Source organism: Microcaecilia unicolor, chromosome 5 (assembly GCF_901765095.1).
Source record: "Microcaecilia unicolor chromosome 5, aMicUni1.1, whole genome shotgun sequence".
Taxonomy (NCBI): domain Eukaryota; kingdom Metazoa; phylum Chordata; class Amphibia; order Gymnophiona; family Siphonopidae; genus Microcaecilia; species Microcaecilia unicolor.
The window spans coordinates 126,428,109-126,445,272 of NC_044035.1; the positions used below are offsets into that span (position 1 = coordinate 126,428,109).

General features: G+C 43.7%; 1 protein-coding gene across 1 annotated transcript in view; it reads right to left on the reverse strand.

Annotated features, from left to right (window-relative positions):
- The window catches only part of LOC115471279 (rap1 GTPase-GDP dissociation stimulator 1-like), a 135,705-nt gene that overhangs the window by 46,743 nt on the left and 71,798 nt on the right, over positions 1-17,164 (reverse strand). Inside the window, exon 9 of the mRNA XM_030204980.1 lies at positions 13,447-13,572. Within this exon, the coding sequence (XP_030060840.1) occupies positions 13,447-13,572 (126 nt within the window). The remainder of the gene's footprint in view (positions 1-13,446; positions 13,573-17,164) is intronic.

A 17,164-nucleotide genomic window follows, 5' to 3' on the forward strand; every position in this document is an offset into this window, starting at 1 on the left:
GGAAGCTAGGGTCTATTGAGCTGATCTCATATGTAGATGTGCCATGGGCGTTACATGAACTGTGGAGGCCATGTGCCCCAAAAGTCTCAACATCTGCCGAGCCATGACCTGCTGAGATGCTCGAACCATGGACACCAGGGACAGAAGGTTGTCTGCCCTTGCCTCGGGGAGATAAGCTCGAACTGTCTGAGTGTTCAGCAGAGCTCCAGTGAATTCCAATTTTTGGACTGGGGTGAGATGGGACTTGGGATAATTTATGACGAACCCCAGTAGCTCCAGCACCTGAATAGTTATTTGCATGGACTCCAGAGCACCTTCCTTCAAGGTGCTCTTCACCAGCCAATCGTCGAGATAAGGAAACACATGCACTCCCAGTCTGCGTAGCAACGCTGCGACTTCAGCTAGACATTTTGTAACCACTCTGGGCGCAGATGCTAGGCCAAAATGCAGTACACGCTACTGAAAGTGCTGTGTTCCCAGCCTTAATCGAAGATATTTCTTGTGAGCTGGAAGTATCGAGATGTGTGTGTAAGCATCCTTTAAGTCCAGAGAGCATAGCCAATCATTTTCCTGAATCATGGGATGAAGGGTGCCCAGGGAAACTATCTAGAACTTTTTTCGGATAAGAAAATTGTTCAGGGCCCTTAGGTCTAGGATGGGACGCATCCCCCCTGTTTTCTTTTGCACAAGGAAGTACTGGAATAGATTCCCAGCCTTTCTTCCCCTGGTGGAACGGGTTCAACCGCTTGGGTCTGTAGAAGGGCGGAGAGTTCCTCTGCAAGTACCTGCTTGTGCTGGGAGCTGTAGGACTGAGCTCCTGGTGGGCAATTTGGAGGCTTGGATTCCAGATTGAGAGTGTATCCTAACCGGACAATTTGAAGAACCCACCGGTCGGAGGTTATAAGAGGCCATCTTTGGTGAAAAAACATTAACCTCCCCCCAACCGGCAAGTCATCCAGTACGGACACGTTTACTGAGGCTATACTGAACTGGAGCCCGTCAAAAGCCCATCCCTTGCTTTTGCTGGGGAGCCGCAGTGGCCTTAGGCGCATGCTGTTGATGAGAACGAGCACGCTGGGACTGAGCCTGGGCAGGCTGCCGAGAAGCAGGAGTGTACCTATGCCTAGCATAGGAATAGGGAGCACTCCTCTTCCCTCCAAAAAACCTCCTAGATGAGGAGGTAGTAGCAGAAGACGCCCAGCAGGAGAGAGAATCCATAGCATCATTGTGCTTCTTGATCTGTTCAATTAGATCCTCTACTTTCTCACCAAAAAAGTTATCCCCCCGGCAAGGAACATCCGCCATCCGCTGCTGGACTGAATGATCCAGGTCAGAGACACGCAGCCATGAGAGTCTGCGCACCACTATAACTTGGGCAGTGATCCTGGATGCTACATCAAAAGTGTCGAATGTACCCCTGGCCAGGAATTTTGAACGCGCCTTCTGCTGCCTGACCACTTGCTGAAAAGGCTCGGCCTGCTTCGGAGGGAGTACATCAACCAAGCTGGACAGTTGCCTCACCGAGTTCCGCAAGTGGATGCTCATGAAGAGCTGGTAAGACTGAATTTTGGTGGTGAGCATAGTGGCCTGATACGTTTTCCTCCCAAAAGAATCAAGAGGCCTAGCTTCTCTGCCTGGGGGTGCTGAGGCATAGTCCCTAGTACTCTTGGCTCTCTTGAGGTTGGAGTCCACCACCATGGAATAGTGGGGTAACCGAGACCTCATCAATCCAAGTTCACCGTGGATCTGATACTGGGATTCAGTTTTCTTCAGGATCATGGGACCAGACAGAAGGAACGACCAGTTCCGCATAAGGACTTCCTTCAGTACCTTATGTAGAGGAGCCATCACAGCCTCTCTAGGTGGAGAAGGATAATGTAGGACTTCGAGCATCTCAGCCCTGGGCTCATCCTCAGCTTCCATAGGGAAAGGAATAGCCATAGCCATTTCTTGGACAAAAGATGTAAAGGACAGACTCTCCGGTGGAGATAGTCTCCTTTCTAGTGGAAGGGAAGGTTCAGAGGGAATCCCAAAGGACTCGTCAGAAGAAAAGTACCTGGGGTCTTCCTCTGACTCCCACGGACACTCCTCTTCAGTATCAGATAAGACCTCCCTCAGGGCACTCCGAGACTGAGCCTGCATCGATGCCGCCGGGGACCTGTCCGCAGGAGAAGGGTCAGACACTGCTGCAGCTGGCAGCACAGAAGGTGCAAGCACCCCTGACACCGAAGCAGACTGGCGCAGCAATCCCTCCAGAAGCTCTGGAAGCAGGGCCCGGATGCGTTCGTCAAGAGCCGCCATCGGAAAAGGCTGTGGGGTCGGTGGATCAGCCGGTGGCAGAATCTGTCGAGGCTCGGGAGGAGGTATCGGGCTGCCATGAGATTGCCGCATTGGCAACTCTTGTATAGAGGGGAGCGGTCCTCTTGATGCCGACGCTTCTCGGGTGCCAACTCTCTTGATGCCCCGGAGTTCCCGGCATTGTGTGTTGAAGGAGAATGATGACGGTGCTTCTTAGCCTTCGCTTGATGCCCGTCATCGAGACTCCTCGGTACCGATGAGGAGGACATGGAATCCTCATGTTTCCTCGGGGCCGGGTCCGATGAAAGTCAATTCTGGGGGGCCTGCGTAACAGAAGGCCTCAAGGCAGGTGGAGATCCACTCGACGCCTCACTGCTTCCAGCATGTGGTGGTCTTGGGGCAGCCATTACCTCTCCTTCCGACGTGATGCTCCTCTCGATTTGGACTCCGATGCCGCCGACCTCGGTACCGATGTCGTTGTCGACGTCGAGGGACCAGACTGAGCCCCAAAAAGCTTTTCTCGCTGGGCTTCTTGAGACGCTTGAGTCCATTTCTTCATACGAAGACACAGACTACAAGCGGCTGGGGTATGGTTGGGCCCAAGGCACTGGATACACCAGGTGTGGGTATCGGTACCTGAGATGGTCTGGTTGCACCGAGTACAACGTTTGAAGCCGCTGGGTGTCCTCGATGACATGGAAGGAAAAACGGCTTCGGTGAAATCAAATGACATGATTGTGCCAAAAAAGTGAAGGACATAAAAAGGGGAAAAACCCAACCACGCAGCCTAAAGGCCGGCCGCGTCGAAAAGAAAGTATACTTAATAATAGGCCAAAAAACACTAAAGGAAACTATGGGAATAAAAAAATTTAAAAGAAATAGAAAAAAGTCAGCAGACTCTTGTTCCTGGGCCAAAAAAACGAGGAGAGCTGAAAAAAAAACGCTGTCACCTCGTGCTGACAAAAAAGAACTGAGGAGGCACGCTCACGACGGGCAGGAAGTCGTCTGCACATGCACGGTGCGCGCTTCTCACACGCCAGAAGACTCTGGCAAAGTTTTATATTTTTGCTGGAAAAATGTTGCCGCTTCCTGGGCCGACGCAGACGTCGACCCACTTGTGAGAACAAGCCGCCTGCTTGTCCTCGAAGAACAAACTGCCTGCTTGTCCTCGAAGAACAAACACTCCCCCCCCGAAAACCTTAACACAAAAATAGGGGGCTCCAATATAACCTGCTATATTTTAAAAAGGGCCACTGAATGGTGAAGAATAGCCGCCACCCCATTTGTGTCATCCTCCCTGACCCTCTGCTATACCCTGGTACATACCTGTTATTCTTGACTTATAACTGGAGTAGAGATGTCAAGCTACCCAGTTCCAGGCTTGAGATTTGGGGACAATCCTGGATTTCTGACCATACGATCCTGATGTATTATGGGACCTATGACACTGATTTCAATGGGTAGAATCAGGGACTACAAAAATTGCACTGCTTTAGGATATAAGTTCAAAATCAGGACTAACCAAAAAGTTTCCAGTCTGGAAATGAGTAACTTGGCATCTTGGAGCAGTAGCTCCTGCTCCAGCAAATCTCCCTCACAAAGGGGTCCTTTTACAAAGGTGCGCTAGCAGTTTTAGTACATGCTAATGATTTGCATGTGCTAAATGCTAGATACACCCATAGAAATGTATGGGTGTCTCTAACATTTAGCGTGTGCTTACTTTTAGCACACCTTTGTAAAAGGATGCTGCCAAATAAGGGGAAACTTGCTTATTTGATAATGATATAACTACTAGGGGCTTGGTTGGTTCCATTTTGGAAGCAGCCACCAAAGCAGGAACAAACAGTGATTGCTTTTATTCTTCAGCAATTCCCAAGGACAACCAGTCCATGCCAGGATGGGGAATTTGTGGGGGAGGGGGGAGGAAGAATGGTGGATGGCTAGTACATTTTGAAAAAAGGGATTGTGGATGGAGGGATTTGGGGAGAGTTGGCATATTTTGGAAAAAGATCAGGGTTGGGAGGCTACATTTCACCATTCACTGGACTCTTTAAGCTGCTTTCAAGGAGAAAATTACTACCATCATCTCGGGTGGTGGTGGTGGTATTAATTTTTCTGGAATAGTACAGCTGGTGAAGTTTAATATACAATGGGGAAAGTCAGTATTTATACAAAACTAACAAAACCCTCTCAAAAATCCAGATTTTACATAGCTTGCAAAAGGAAAGTAGATCCCAAGTATTGCCATTAGCCCAGCTTAGTAAAAAGAGCTCTAAGCTCTTTATTTGATTTCTCTCAAATGAGTATGAAATACATTGCAAATGCACCTGATCACAGATGAAAAATGCATTCCAAACTTGATTGAAAGAAGGCAAAGTGAGCCAGGCCTGCAGCACTGTGATACAGGAGATCTGTGTTGGAGTTTTTTTCTCAGATGCATTTGACGAAGTAGACTCGCCCTCAAAAAATGTATGTCTCATAAAATCTGTTAGTGTGCAAAGTGCCACTGGCCTCTAATGTACCTAAATTTATGCAAGACCCCTGTTCTTAAGCACTGTTCTATAAACCATGCCTAACTTTCTATGCAGCTTATAGAATAGCGCTTAAGTATTTTTCTTTGCTGATTTTTTTTTTTTAGGCACTATTTATAGAATTCACCCCTATGTGTTCAAAAATGGATCAATTAGGTAAAGGTGTTTAAGTGGTATTGCATGAGTCAGTTAAGCTGGTTTCTTCCCCTGTCCAGTTAACTTGGTTATATATGGCAGTTAGACTGAAGACTGGAGGTTACTGGCTGCTGCACAATGACTGCACTGACTCTATTTCAGTTTGCAGCGGTCCTTAAGTCTGCATTATCTTTTTTGGGGTCTTGACCCTTTGTTGTTTGGGACTCATTCAGAATTGGGGTAGCTTCTTTTGCTGCAGTTCACAGTCGGACCCCAATCACCGGGTGAGTAGATGGGCGTTCCTTCGATATCTGAATTATGTAAGACCTGTTCATTGTTAATTCTTGTCTAATATGTGTTATTCTATTTTGTTAAACTCCTCTCTGCGCCTTGTTTCAGTCGATGTCTGCATCTGGCTCTGTGGACACTCCTATATATTTTGGGCTAGAGAGCATGCTGAGGAGTCTTGCTGGGGAAAACATCTTGGTCTTGCTGCCTTGGGAGTTACCATCCATTGGCTGGGACAGCGTGGAATATTTTGGGAGTAGTTGCTACCTACATTGAGGGTCAAAGTTTTTCTTACCCAGATTTCATTTTGATTCATTTAGGTGTCAATGATCTTTGTCATGTGAATTTGATCAGATTAATGAAAAGGACCTTTCCTTGCTTGGTGTCTCAGTTCCCTTGCACTTGATTGGTCTGGTCCCAGATTATTCCTTGTTTGGTATGGATTGATGCTAAGAGAGTGCAGGGTACTGAGCACCTTCGCAAATGGGTTAATGGGGAGCTATCCAAATGTGTGTGTTCATTAGGTGGTATGGTGCTAACTCACAAATTATTAACTATGGATTATTAGCACATAAGCACCGCCATACTGGGAAAAGACCAAGGGTCCATCAAGCCCAGCATCCTGTCTCCGACAGCGGCCAATCCAGGCTTCAAGAACCCGGCAACCTCCCCCCCCCCCCCCCAAAAAAAAAAAAAAAAAATGTTTTTTAAATAATGTTCAATGGACTTTTCCTTCAGGAATCTGTCCAAACCCCCCTTAAACTCCGTAAGGCCAGCTGCTGCCACTACATTCTCCGGCAATGAGTTCCAGAGTCCAACTACACGCTGAGTAAAGAAAAACTTTCTCCTATTTGTTTTAAATCTACCATATTCTAGCTTCATCTTGTGTCCCCTGGTTCTATTATTGTTTGAAATAATAGAACCAGGGGACACAAGATTCAGGGCTTTATTGCCCGGACAGTATTCACCTATATGGTATAGGGTTAGATATTTTTCTATGTACAATTCAGGATTTGTTAGAAGCTATTTTTCAACCTAACTTGGCTGTAACTGAGTAAATTTTGGAGGGGAGCAGTGACAAGCTCTAGGCTGTCACCACTTTGGCAGAGAAGACCTGGGTATTTCTTCAAGCATGAAGAAACACAGGGGTGGGAATGACCAAATGTGATGAGCCAAGGGAAAGAACCAAGTTTTTTATTGTATAAAAATAGTGTTTGCTTGAAGACAGCATATCAATAAAAACAGCAGGCTTCAACTAAAGGGTGGACTCAACACAGGTCCTGTGTTTTGGCCTATGCTTTCCTCAACTTGTGTTGAGCCCACCCTTTAGTGAAGCCTGATGTTTTTATTGATATGCTGTCTTCAAGCAAACACTTTATTTTTATATAATAAAAGACTTGGTTCCTTCCCTTGGCTTATCGCATTTGGTCATTCCCACCCCTTTTTTTGTTTTTCTTTTTTGCAGTTCCTGATAATAATTGAGTGACTTACTCGGGGGGGGGGGGGGGGGGGGTGTTATTGGCTTATATGCGACAGCACTACAAGCGCAGATGAGGCATTGATGAAACCGCTGGACTGACTGGGAAAAAAGCATGGTCTGAATAGTTTATGGCATGGACTGATAGGTCATCACTGACTAGTTGCATAAAAGAAAAAGAGTTGATAAATTGAATTGAAGGTCACTTGATAATAATAGGAAAAGAGATTAAGGAATTATAGTTGATTATATGTTAAATTGATTTCAATAAAGCTGTGGTCAAGTTTATATCCACAATAAAAATTGTTTAGACTGTTTATTTTATGTGAGTGAGCATAAAAAGCAATGCAAGTGCCAATAGTTATGAAAGGGAAGGAAAAGGAAAAGAACTACAATTAGAGGGAAGAAAAAGAGAATGATAGCAAAGAGAAAATTCAAGTAAAAGAAAAGAGAAGGATCTGCTGGTACAACTGGAAAGCACTATTTATGACTCCTAGGCAAAGGCCAGGGAGCACAGATGGTCTCAATATGAGCTCTAAAACTCAGATAGGTGAAGTCAGACCTGACGTCTGAAGGCAAGGAATTTCTAATGGAACGGACCGGAAAAAAAAAAAGGCCAAGTGTTGTGTAGATTCTAACCTAGAACAAAATAATGGCAGAATAGAGAGACAATGTTCTGTGGAGGAGTGGAGCATTCAGGAGGGTCTATAAGGGTTAATAACTGAGGCCAGATAGGAAGGAATACCTTGATGCAGAACTTTAAAAGTCAGAGTGGGTAACTTATGCTGAATGTGATATTTTATTGGAAGCCAGTGGTGTAATTTCAAAAAAGGCATAACCTGATCTAACTACTCAGTATGTGAAAGAATATATGCAGAAGCGTTATGGATAGCCTGCAGTTTTCTCAACACAGTGGATGAGAGACCTGCATAGAAAATATTGCAGAAGTCCAACTTAGATGCCACAAAAGCATGTAAGAGTATAGTGCAAGCATCATTATCAAGATATGGATTGAACAAATGAGACGCATAGAATGAAAACAAGACCAGACAAATGAGGAAAAAGTTGCTGCCTCAGTGCCTGTTGTGCCCTGGGGTCCTTGCAGCAGCACCCGCCTCAGTGCCTGTGACCTGGCTTTTTCTTGGACAGGCCACACAACCTCCGTAATGGCAGCAAAAGGAGATTGCCCAGTTTGGCCATTGTTGCCATGCAAGATACCTTGGGAGCATCAGTGCATTAAGTTGTGCAACACACCAAAAGCTGTGATGCTGCCCTCTCTCCTTTGGCACTTTGAACAGCCTCCAGCACCTGGCTCTGCCAGTGACAGTGTTCTGTATAGCCTCAGGTGCCTGATTCTGCCAGCGCTGAGGACCTGCTCTGTCTCCCACGTTGGCCTTGGCTTCAGTGCCAACTGGCATTTAAGATGGACTGGAAAGAGTTTTGATGGAAACTCCAGTAATTTGGAATGTGAAGATGGTGCTGGACAGACTTTTATGGTCTGTGTCCCGCAAATGATAGGCTAGTTTAGATAGGCTGGAGTGGGCTTTGATGGGAATTCCAGTAGTTGGAACCTAAGTACAGTGCCGGGTGGACTTCTACAGTTTATGTCCCAGAAATACCAAACAAAGACAATGATCAAGTATTTTATATCACATTCACTGTTGGTGTAATCATGAATTGATAAAGAGTGTGACTGCTGGGTATACTGGATGGACCATTCAGGTCATTTACTGCATTACTATGGTATAGCACAGGCACCTTCCCTCATGTGACTCCACTTTCTAGCATATATACAGGGAGGGGCACCCACAGGGATGGCCTCACCCGCTCCAATCAAATTACCTCTGCTCCAGTGCACAGTATCTTGCCTGATTTACTTTCGGCACCACCCAATGTGCCGACAACAACAGGAACCAACAGAGCCCCTCAGAGTCATGGCACTAACATGAGTTACAGTGCCGAGACTTGGCACATATTAGCTGAGAGGCAATAGCACTGACTCTTACCCCCCCCCTTGCAGCCACTTCTGGCCCCACTAGGGCACCACTCTACATCAGTCCCTTTTACTAAAGGGCATTACACCTTAAAATACAGTTAGCTCACTCAGAAAGGCTTATCGTAAAGTGTATTAAAGCATTTTGCAATAATTTGCCTATTTGTATGCGCTGATCACACAGTTTTTTTGTTATTTTTTCTGAGGGGGCAAGCCATGGGTAGGGAATGGATGTGGAAGTGTTACCAATTAGTGTATTTTGATTAGCATGTGCTAACTGGATAAGTACTACTACTACTACTTATCACTTCTATAGCGCTACAAGGCATACGCAGCGCTGTACACCATACATGAAAAGACAGTCCCTGCTCAAAGAGCTCACAACCTAAATAGGATAGAAAAACAGACAGAACAACTAAGAAGTAAGGGAATTAAAGAGGTGGGGATAAAAGGGGTACAGGGCAAGTGAGTAGTGGTTAGTAGTCAAAAGCAGCGTTAAAGAGGTGGGCTTTTAGCCTGGATTTGAAAATGGCCAAAGATGGGGCTAGACGTACAAGCTCGGGAAGTCTATTCCAGGTGTAAGGTGTAGCGAGATAAAAGGAACAGAGTCTGGAATTATCAGTAGATGAGAAGGGGACAGACAAGAGAGATTTATCCACAGAACGGAGTATCCGAGGGGGGGCGTAGGGAGAGACAAGAGTGGAGAGGTACTGGGGAGCGGTAGAGTGAATGCATTTATAGGTTAGTAAGAGAAGTTTGAATTGAATGCGGAAATGGATAGGGAGCCAGTGAAGTGACTTGAGGAGAGGACTAATGTGAGCATAGTGACTCTGGCGGAAAATGAGTCGCACAGCAGAGTTTTGGACTGATTGAAGAGGAGAGAGATGGCTAATAGGGAGGCCAGTGAGAAGCAGGTTGCAGTAATCTAGGCGAGAGGTGATAAGAGTGTGGATAAGGGTTCTGGTAGAGTGCTCAGACAGGAAGGGATGGATTTTGCTGATGTTATAGAGAAAGAAACGACAGGTTTTGGCAATCTGCTGAACGTGAGCAGAGAAGGAGAGAGAGGAGTCGAAGACGACCCCAAGGTTACGAGCTGATGAGACAGGACGAATGAGAGTGCCATCCACAGAAATAGAGAAAGGGGGGAGAGGAGAGGTGGGTTTAGGGGGAAAGATGAGAAGCTCGGTTTTGGCCATGTTAAATTTCAGATGACATTGAAACATCCAGGCAGCGATATCAGATAGACAGGCTGATACACTAGTCTGGATGCTGGTTGAGATTTCGGGGGTAGAGAGGTAGATCTGGGAGTCATCAGCGTAGAGATGGTATTGAAAGCCATGGGATGATATCAGAGAGCCAAGGGAAGAAGTGTAGATGGAGAACAGAAGAGGACTGAGAACAGAACCCTGGGGTACACCGATTGGTAATGGGATAGAAGTGGAAGAGGATCCACCAGTGTGTACACTTAAGGTGCGAAGCAAGAGGTAGGAGGAGAACCAGGAAAGAACAGAGCCCTGGAATCCAAGTGAAGACAACGTATCAAGGAGTAAGCTGTGATCAACAGTGTCAAAAGCGGCGGATAGATCGAGAAGGATGAGGATAGAATAGAGACCTTTGGATTTGGCCAGTAACAGGTCATTGGAAACTTTTGTAAGTGCAGTTTCAGTTGAATGAAAAGGGCGAAAGCCAGATTGGAGTGAGTCAAGAATAGTTTGAGATGAAAGAAAGTCAAGACAGCGGCGTACACAAGTACACAAGTGTTGCCATACTGGGACAGATTGAAGGTCCATCAAGCCCAGTATCCTGTTTCCAACAGTAGCCAATCCAGGTCACAAGTACCTGGCAAGATCCCAAAACAGTACATTTTATGTTGCTTATCCCAGAAATAAGCAGTGGATTTTCCCAAGTCCATTTTAATAATGGCTTATGAACTTTTCTGTTAGGAAGCTAGCCAAACCTTTTTTTAAACCCAGCTAAGCTAACTGCTTTTACCACATTCTCTGGCAACAAATTCCAGATTTTAATTACATGTTGAGTGATAAGTACATAGGCTAAATGCAGGAGCACTTAATGTCCTAAATAGAAGATGGTACGTGCTCCCATGTCAAGGTTTTTGCAATTCCTGCAAGCTTATGGACAAATTAGTGCAACACCTGCAAAACACAAAACCCTAAATACTGCCACAAAAATCCAGGTATAACACATGGGAAAGACCCTAATTAAAACACGTTAAGCTCAGATTTTAATGCATTTTAGTAAAAAGGCCTCTATGTCAGCCATGCTGACGTACTACTGCTTGATCTGTGATGTCTCCCTGAGAAAAAGCACTACAATGATTCCTAGCTAAACACTAGGAGGGACAATAGAGGCACATTTAGAAATTATGTTCAATAAAATAAAAACAAAGTCAAGAAAAAATGGTCTTTATAAATTCCGAAGGCATGAGCGAGTGAGTACCTAATGAATTTACACTAGGTAATACAGTTACTGTAACTAATTTAGTAAGAGCTTGGTAGTAGATACATTTAATGCTGAGTTAATTAAGGTCAATGCTAGCTCATGGGTAAATAGAACATAAGGTAATTAAAGGTGTAAGGAGAAAAGCTCATCTTGCCATATAAAGATAATACATTATGCTGACATTTGTTTGTCCTCCCATGGAAGGACATGTTCCACCAATAAATCATTTTACATTATGAATATCACAGCCCAGATATCTTAAAAGTGTAGACTATTTTGCATTGACTAGTACAATTGCAATAGTCCTGTTTCTCAGAGTGAGTTTTTTGATAGGTTGTGATATTTTTTTACTAAACCAAGAGAATTATCCAAAGAGGATGATGTATAAAGAAGGGACCTATGATGTCTCCAAAGCTCAGGTTTGATTTGATTTACTACAGTTTACAGAAATAAATAGTACAATTTACATAGCAATAAATCAAAAACCAGGATGTAGAAAAACCAAATAAAAATTCCAATGTCCCTAATTTTCCATAATTCTTGTTAAAAACAGAACAAAACAAAATGGTTTTTAACATTTAACAATATAACTATTTTCCTTTCTTATTGATTCCAAAAGTTAAGCTGTATTTAATTAGTCTCTAAGGACCTTGTAAAATGTTTAAACCTTAATTTAATAGAATTTTGTATCTACCATACCATATATGAATTTGGGAATATAATTTATAATATCAAAATCAAAACTAAATATCACAATTAAAACACATCTAAAAGAATCTAAAATAAACACCATATAACCTATTTGCCAATCAGAACATCATGCACACATTTCCTAGAACAGGCCTAACAAGTAAGCCAAAAGATTCCTTTAGTCACCTATCCAGAAATTTCTCAAAAAGTCAACTTTTGATCTTCTTCTAAAACAACAAATACAAAGAATTTGACAAAATTTCCTTATAGTAGATCTTTCTAGAAAAAAGCCGATTTTATATTCTTTGCTTTTGGATTAGTCAAGCCCCAGGAACAACAGTAGTACAATTTACTACCTAGACTGTGAGCCCAATAGGGACAGACCCAGTACCTGTAAAGTGAAGGCGTAAACCGCTTAGGTCTAAGAGGTATATAAATAGTCAAATGAATAAATGAATGAATAACTCAGTGTCAATGAAGCATTCTTGATGAAACATAATTAACAATACCATCTTGAAAATAGATTGGTCCAAAAATCAAAGTCAACAATATAAAATAAATTCTTATTCAGAAGGAGTATAGCCAATATCCCTTGTTGGGAAGAATACAATTGATGTGTAGACGATTTGCCAAATATTTTAGCATACTATTGCAAAGAGATGGAGGGGGTATAGTAGGAGGGGGTGAGTAGTAGAGACATAGCGAGGAATGGGGAGGGAGAAATGGAGTGGTGGAGGAGTGAAACTGAATTAGAAATTGGCACACTGTAGATCACATATCTGATACTTACATCTGCTGTAAAATGTTGTACTGACCTTATATTCAAATAGTAGGAATTATATATTTCAAGAAGCATTATGCACACACACAATATCATATTTCTTTCCAATGTAAGCACCATTGTAAGCATGCATTAATATTTGGTAATGACCACATGCTAATGTCTATGAAGGGCATTAACAGGATCAACATTTACGTGCATAACTTATAGAGTACTGTAAGTTATATGCTAAAGTGTTGCATTTAAGCACATTTATGCCTGCTAATGATATGTTGTAAGTTGACAGGCATAAATGTAGGTGTATTGATGCCGATTTATGCTAGTATCCTGTAACGGAATATTGACACCAAGGTACCATTACAGAATCAGTGCTCAGTGTATGGCATCTAGGCACCTAAGTTGTGGTGCACACTTAGAGAATTTGTCTGCCCCACAATTTGTCGCTACTTTCCCAAAGTTTTCCCTGTCATTCCCTTTTTAGGTCCTGGCAGATTTCTTCTGCTCCATTGGGCTTCCAGCTTATTCAGAACCTCATGGGCTGTGGCACTACATACTGTTAATCACAACTCCCTGGGGTTTCCCTCAACCCCCTCTTTTCTTCCCAGTTATGACAGCAACAGCTCCCTCAGGCACCAGGTTCATGTGCGCCTGATTTTTGATGATTAGGTCTGATTATTGTGTGGCACCCTCTGTAGCATTCCTAGTGGTGGCTGGTGTGAGAAGCAGAAGCCTGGCTTGGAAATCAAAGCAGCTACTCCTTTTTAATTATGCCCCTGCTCCTCTGTGTCTATACCTTGGCCATCAGTTATCATTCGCAAGGTTCCAAGGAGCTTGAACTGCACTGGAGGCATCTCTGACCTTAGCAACATCTGGATTCGATCTGCCACACCCTCCTCCAGCATCTGCACCTTGTTCATAACTGAAAGAAGGAACAGAGAGAACAAATTTTCTAGATTAGTTAATACTGGGGCCCTTTTACTAAACTGCAGTAAAATCTGGGCTTAATGCGTTCTAATATTTTAACATGCGGTACCTGTGTAGAGTTAACGTGGAAGCACTTACTGTCTCCTGTTTGGGAGGCACAAAGTGTTCCTGTGTTAATTCTGCATTAATCAGTAAGGGTCCCTTTTACAAAGGTGCGCCAAAAGGTGGCCTGTGATAACGTGGGCGTGTGTTTTGGACAAACGCTGGACCAGTTCTCCACCATGTCTGGAGAAAAGGTTTTCTTTTTTTTGTGGCTGGGAAATGGATGTGCAGCAAAATTAAAATCAGTGTGCATCTATTTACAGCTTGAGCCCTTAACACCACCCATTGACTTAGTGGTAAAGGCTCACACGTTACCCGAGTGTTAACCGTCCAGTGTGTGCCAACTGCTGATTACCGCCGGGAACATCCCCACGGTAGAAAAGAGAAAATTGTTTTCTACCACATGTTTTCAGCATGTGCCAAACTCAGAATTACCACCAGGCACATGCACTAGCAAGGTGGTAATGCCAATTTGACGCACGCTTCATGTACATAGGCACGTGCCTTTATAAAAAAGCCCATTAGTGCACTGTAAGTATAACATGCTAAGCTAGCTGGCTAATGATTCCATTGCCACTACCTGCCCCCCAAATAATTTTAAAAATAAGTAATGTGCAGGTTAGTGTGCAAACAGGCAAAATATTGTAAAAAGCTGTGGAAGGGCATTTTCGATATGATGCCTAAATTGATTTTGGATGTTTTGCAAAAAACGTCCAAAACTCCAGTAGTGAACATGGCCATTTAAACACCAGAAAAATGTCAAAAATGGCTATTTACTAGATGTTTTTGTGCTCGGTGCATCCATCTTTTAGGATCATTTTCAAACAAACAAAACAATGCAAGGGAAAAATGCACAAAAACAAGCCAATGGGATGTATGGAGAGGGGGGCAGTATTCTTAGTAGAATGGCCATACAGACATCCCAGCAGAGCAGTGGGGCACTCTAGGGGGCATTGCAGTGGACTTCAATTAAAAGGTCTCAGGTACACATGTCACTGTTACACCCTTATATTGTATGGCGAGCACTCCAAAAGCCACCAAAAACCTACTATACCCAACTGTACACCACTACAGTAGCCCTTATGCCTGCAGGTGTCACCTATATGTAGGTATAGTATTTAGTGTTTTATGAAGGGGTCCCACATTTCACAACAAGTGTACCTGTTAGAGTAGGACCACTAAGCTACTCCTGAGACACGCTTGCTGTTCTAATAGTACTGGCTATCATATCTGAAGCTGTCATAGAGCCTGATATATACTGTCAGTTTCACATCTTAGGGTGCTGGTAGGGGGTTAATGACCACTGGGGAACTAAGGGGGGTTATGCCTTAATTCCTCTAGTGGTCATTTAGGGCACCTTTTGGTCACTTAGTCGTATTTGAAACAGGTCTAGCCAAAAAGTCTTAATTTTGGCCCTAGACATTTTCATTTTGTTCCATTATTGCAAAAAAACATCTATCTTTTGGTGCCGCCGATGTCCCACCCAAAACAAACCCCTTGAAATTTGAACAAAATGTTGAGCAAAACATCTACAACTGAGGTGCCAGAAATGGCAACTTGGATGTTTCTGAGAGAAAAATGTCTTGCCACCTTATTTATTTATTTATGACATTTATATCTCATATTTTCCCGCAGAAATTTGAGCTCAATGTGGCTAACAAAGCTACAAGAAAACAGTACAAACTATGAAATAAGACAATAACATCACACATATCAACAAAGGAAAGAATCGTAAATACATATCCAAATGACTTTTTATGGCTTTTTTGGACATGTTTTGTTTTGAAAATGAATCCCTTAATTTGTTTTGTAGTAACTTATTTGTGTGCACTAATTGCCCATTATGGACTTAATGCTCTTCAGTAAATAACAGAGGAGACATTTCAGTTTTAATTGTCAGTTTGTATTGCATACTCAAGAATATTTCTTAAATGAAGCCATACTTAGTCATTTCTTCAGGATGTACTCTAAATTATGGGGTTAGGTACGCTAACAGATTTAGTATGCAATAATGATTATGTTTATGTTTATTAAAAGGCTTGATATCCTGCTAATTATGATTGCAGGTCATAGCGGCTAACAATTAAAAACAATTTTTACAAATTAGAAAAGCACCCCAAAGTAAAATAGAAAAGCAAAAGACCAATAAACAAGAACCATTCATACATATTCTATAGAGGTCTAGGAGCATTTATTTATTAGGATTTATTGACTGCCTTTTGAAAGCATTCACTCAAGGCAGTGTACAGTAAGAGTAAATCTAACATAAGCAATAGACAATTACAGCAGTAAAAATATTCAAATAACAATACAAAGTATGGCATAGTATACTACTTACAATGTCAATACAATATGTATTGGAATATTTTAATAGACAGCATATGATATAAACAAAGATGGAACATATAGATAGGTAAGAGGAGTTAGAAAATAAGGTTATTAGACCTATGATTAGAGATAATTGCATGCAAATTTAAGCACGCAATTATCTCTGATCATGGGGTAGAAGTGCAGGAGAATTGTGCCTGAGCATGCGCTCAGCACAATCCTCCCGCACTTGTTTGACAGGTCTGGGCTGTCAAAAGCCAAAACCTGTCAAACACAGGGGCTGGAGGTCCATGGGACCACCAGGCCCCAACTACCCCAGCCCCAAGCAACGGGGCCCGGAGGTCTGTCGGACCTCCGGTCCCCCCGACGATCCCCCCCAAAACTCCCCCAGCAAAGGGTCCCTGATGGCCTAGTGGGTGACCAACCAACCCCTCCCCCTAGCGACAGGGGGGCTGGAGGTCCGCTGGACCTCCTGCCCCCCAACGATCCCCCCCCCCAGGTTCAGGGAGGGCTGGAGGTCCGGTGGGTCTCCAGCCCCCCTAATCCCCCAGCAAAGGGTCCCTGGTGGTCCAGTCCCCCCTACCCCTACCTTGTGTGTTGAAGGTGGGAGGGTAGCCTGCCTCCTTCCTCTTCCTGAACGCCACAAAATGGTGGCGCCCAGCTCTGCCCAGTGTATCCTGGGATGCGCTGGGTGGGGCTATACACCATATAAGGGAGAAACTCGCTTATATGGTTATAGCCCCGCCCAGCGCATCCCAGCCCTCCCTGAACCTGGGGGGGGATCATCAGGGGGACCGGAGGTCCACCGGACCTCCAGCCCCCTGTCGCTGGCAGGTTTGCTGTTGGAGGGAATGGGGGCGTTGTTTTACACGCTCAAGGGCTCTGATCATGGGGCGTTAGCAAACGCCAGTGCTAGTATGGCGCTAACAGCCTCTAGTGCCGGCATTTGCTTCTGATCATCCCCCTGTTAGTTACGTCTTCCATTAAAGGCTTGGTTGAAGAGCCAAGCTTTCATCTACTTCCTGAAGTACAGATAATCTTGTGTTGATGATATTAAGGTTACATTTGAAAATAATGTTCTCCCTCCCATTCATAGAGAGGAATATTAGAGGTTAAATGTTAGATGGAAAATTACTAAATGCTATCTTTACCAGATG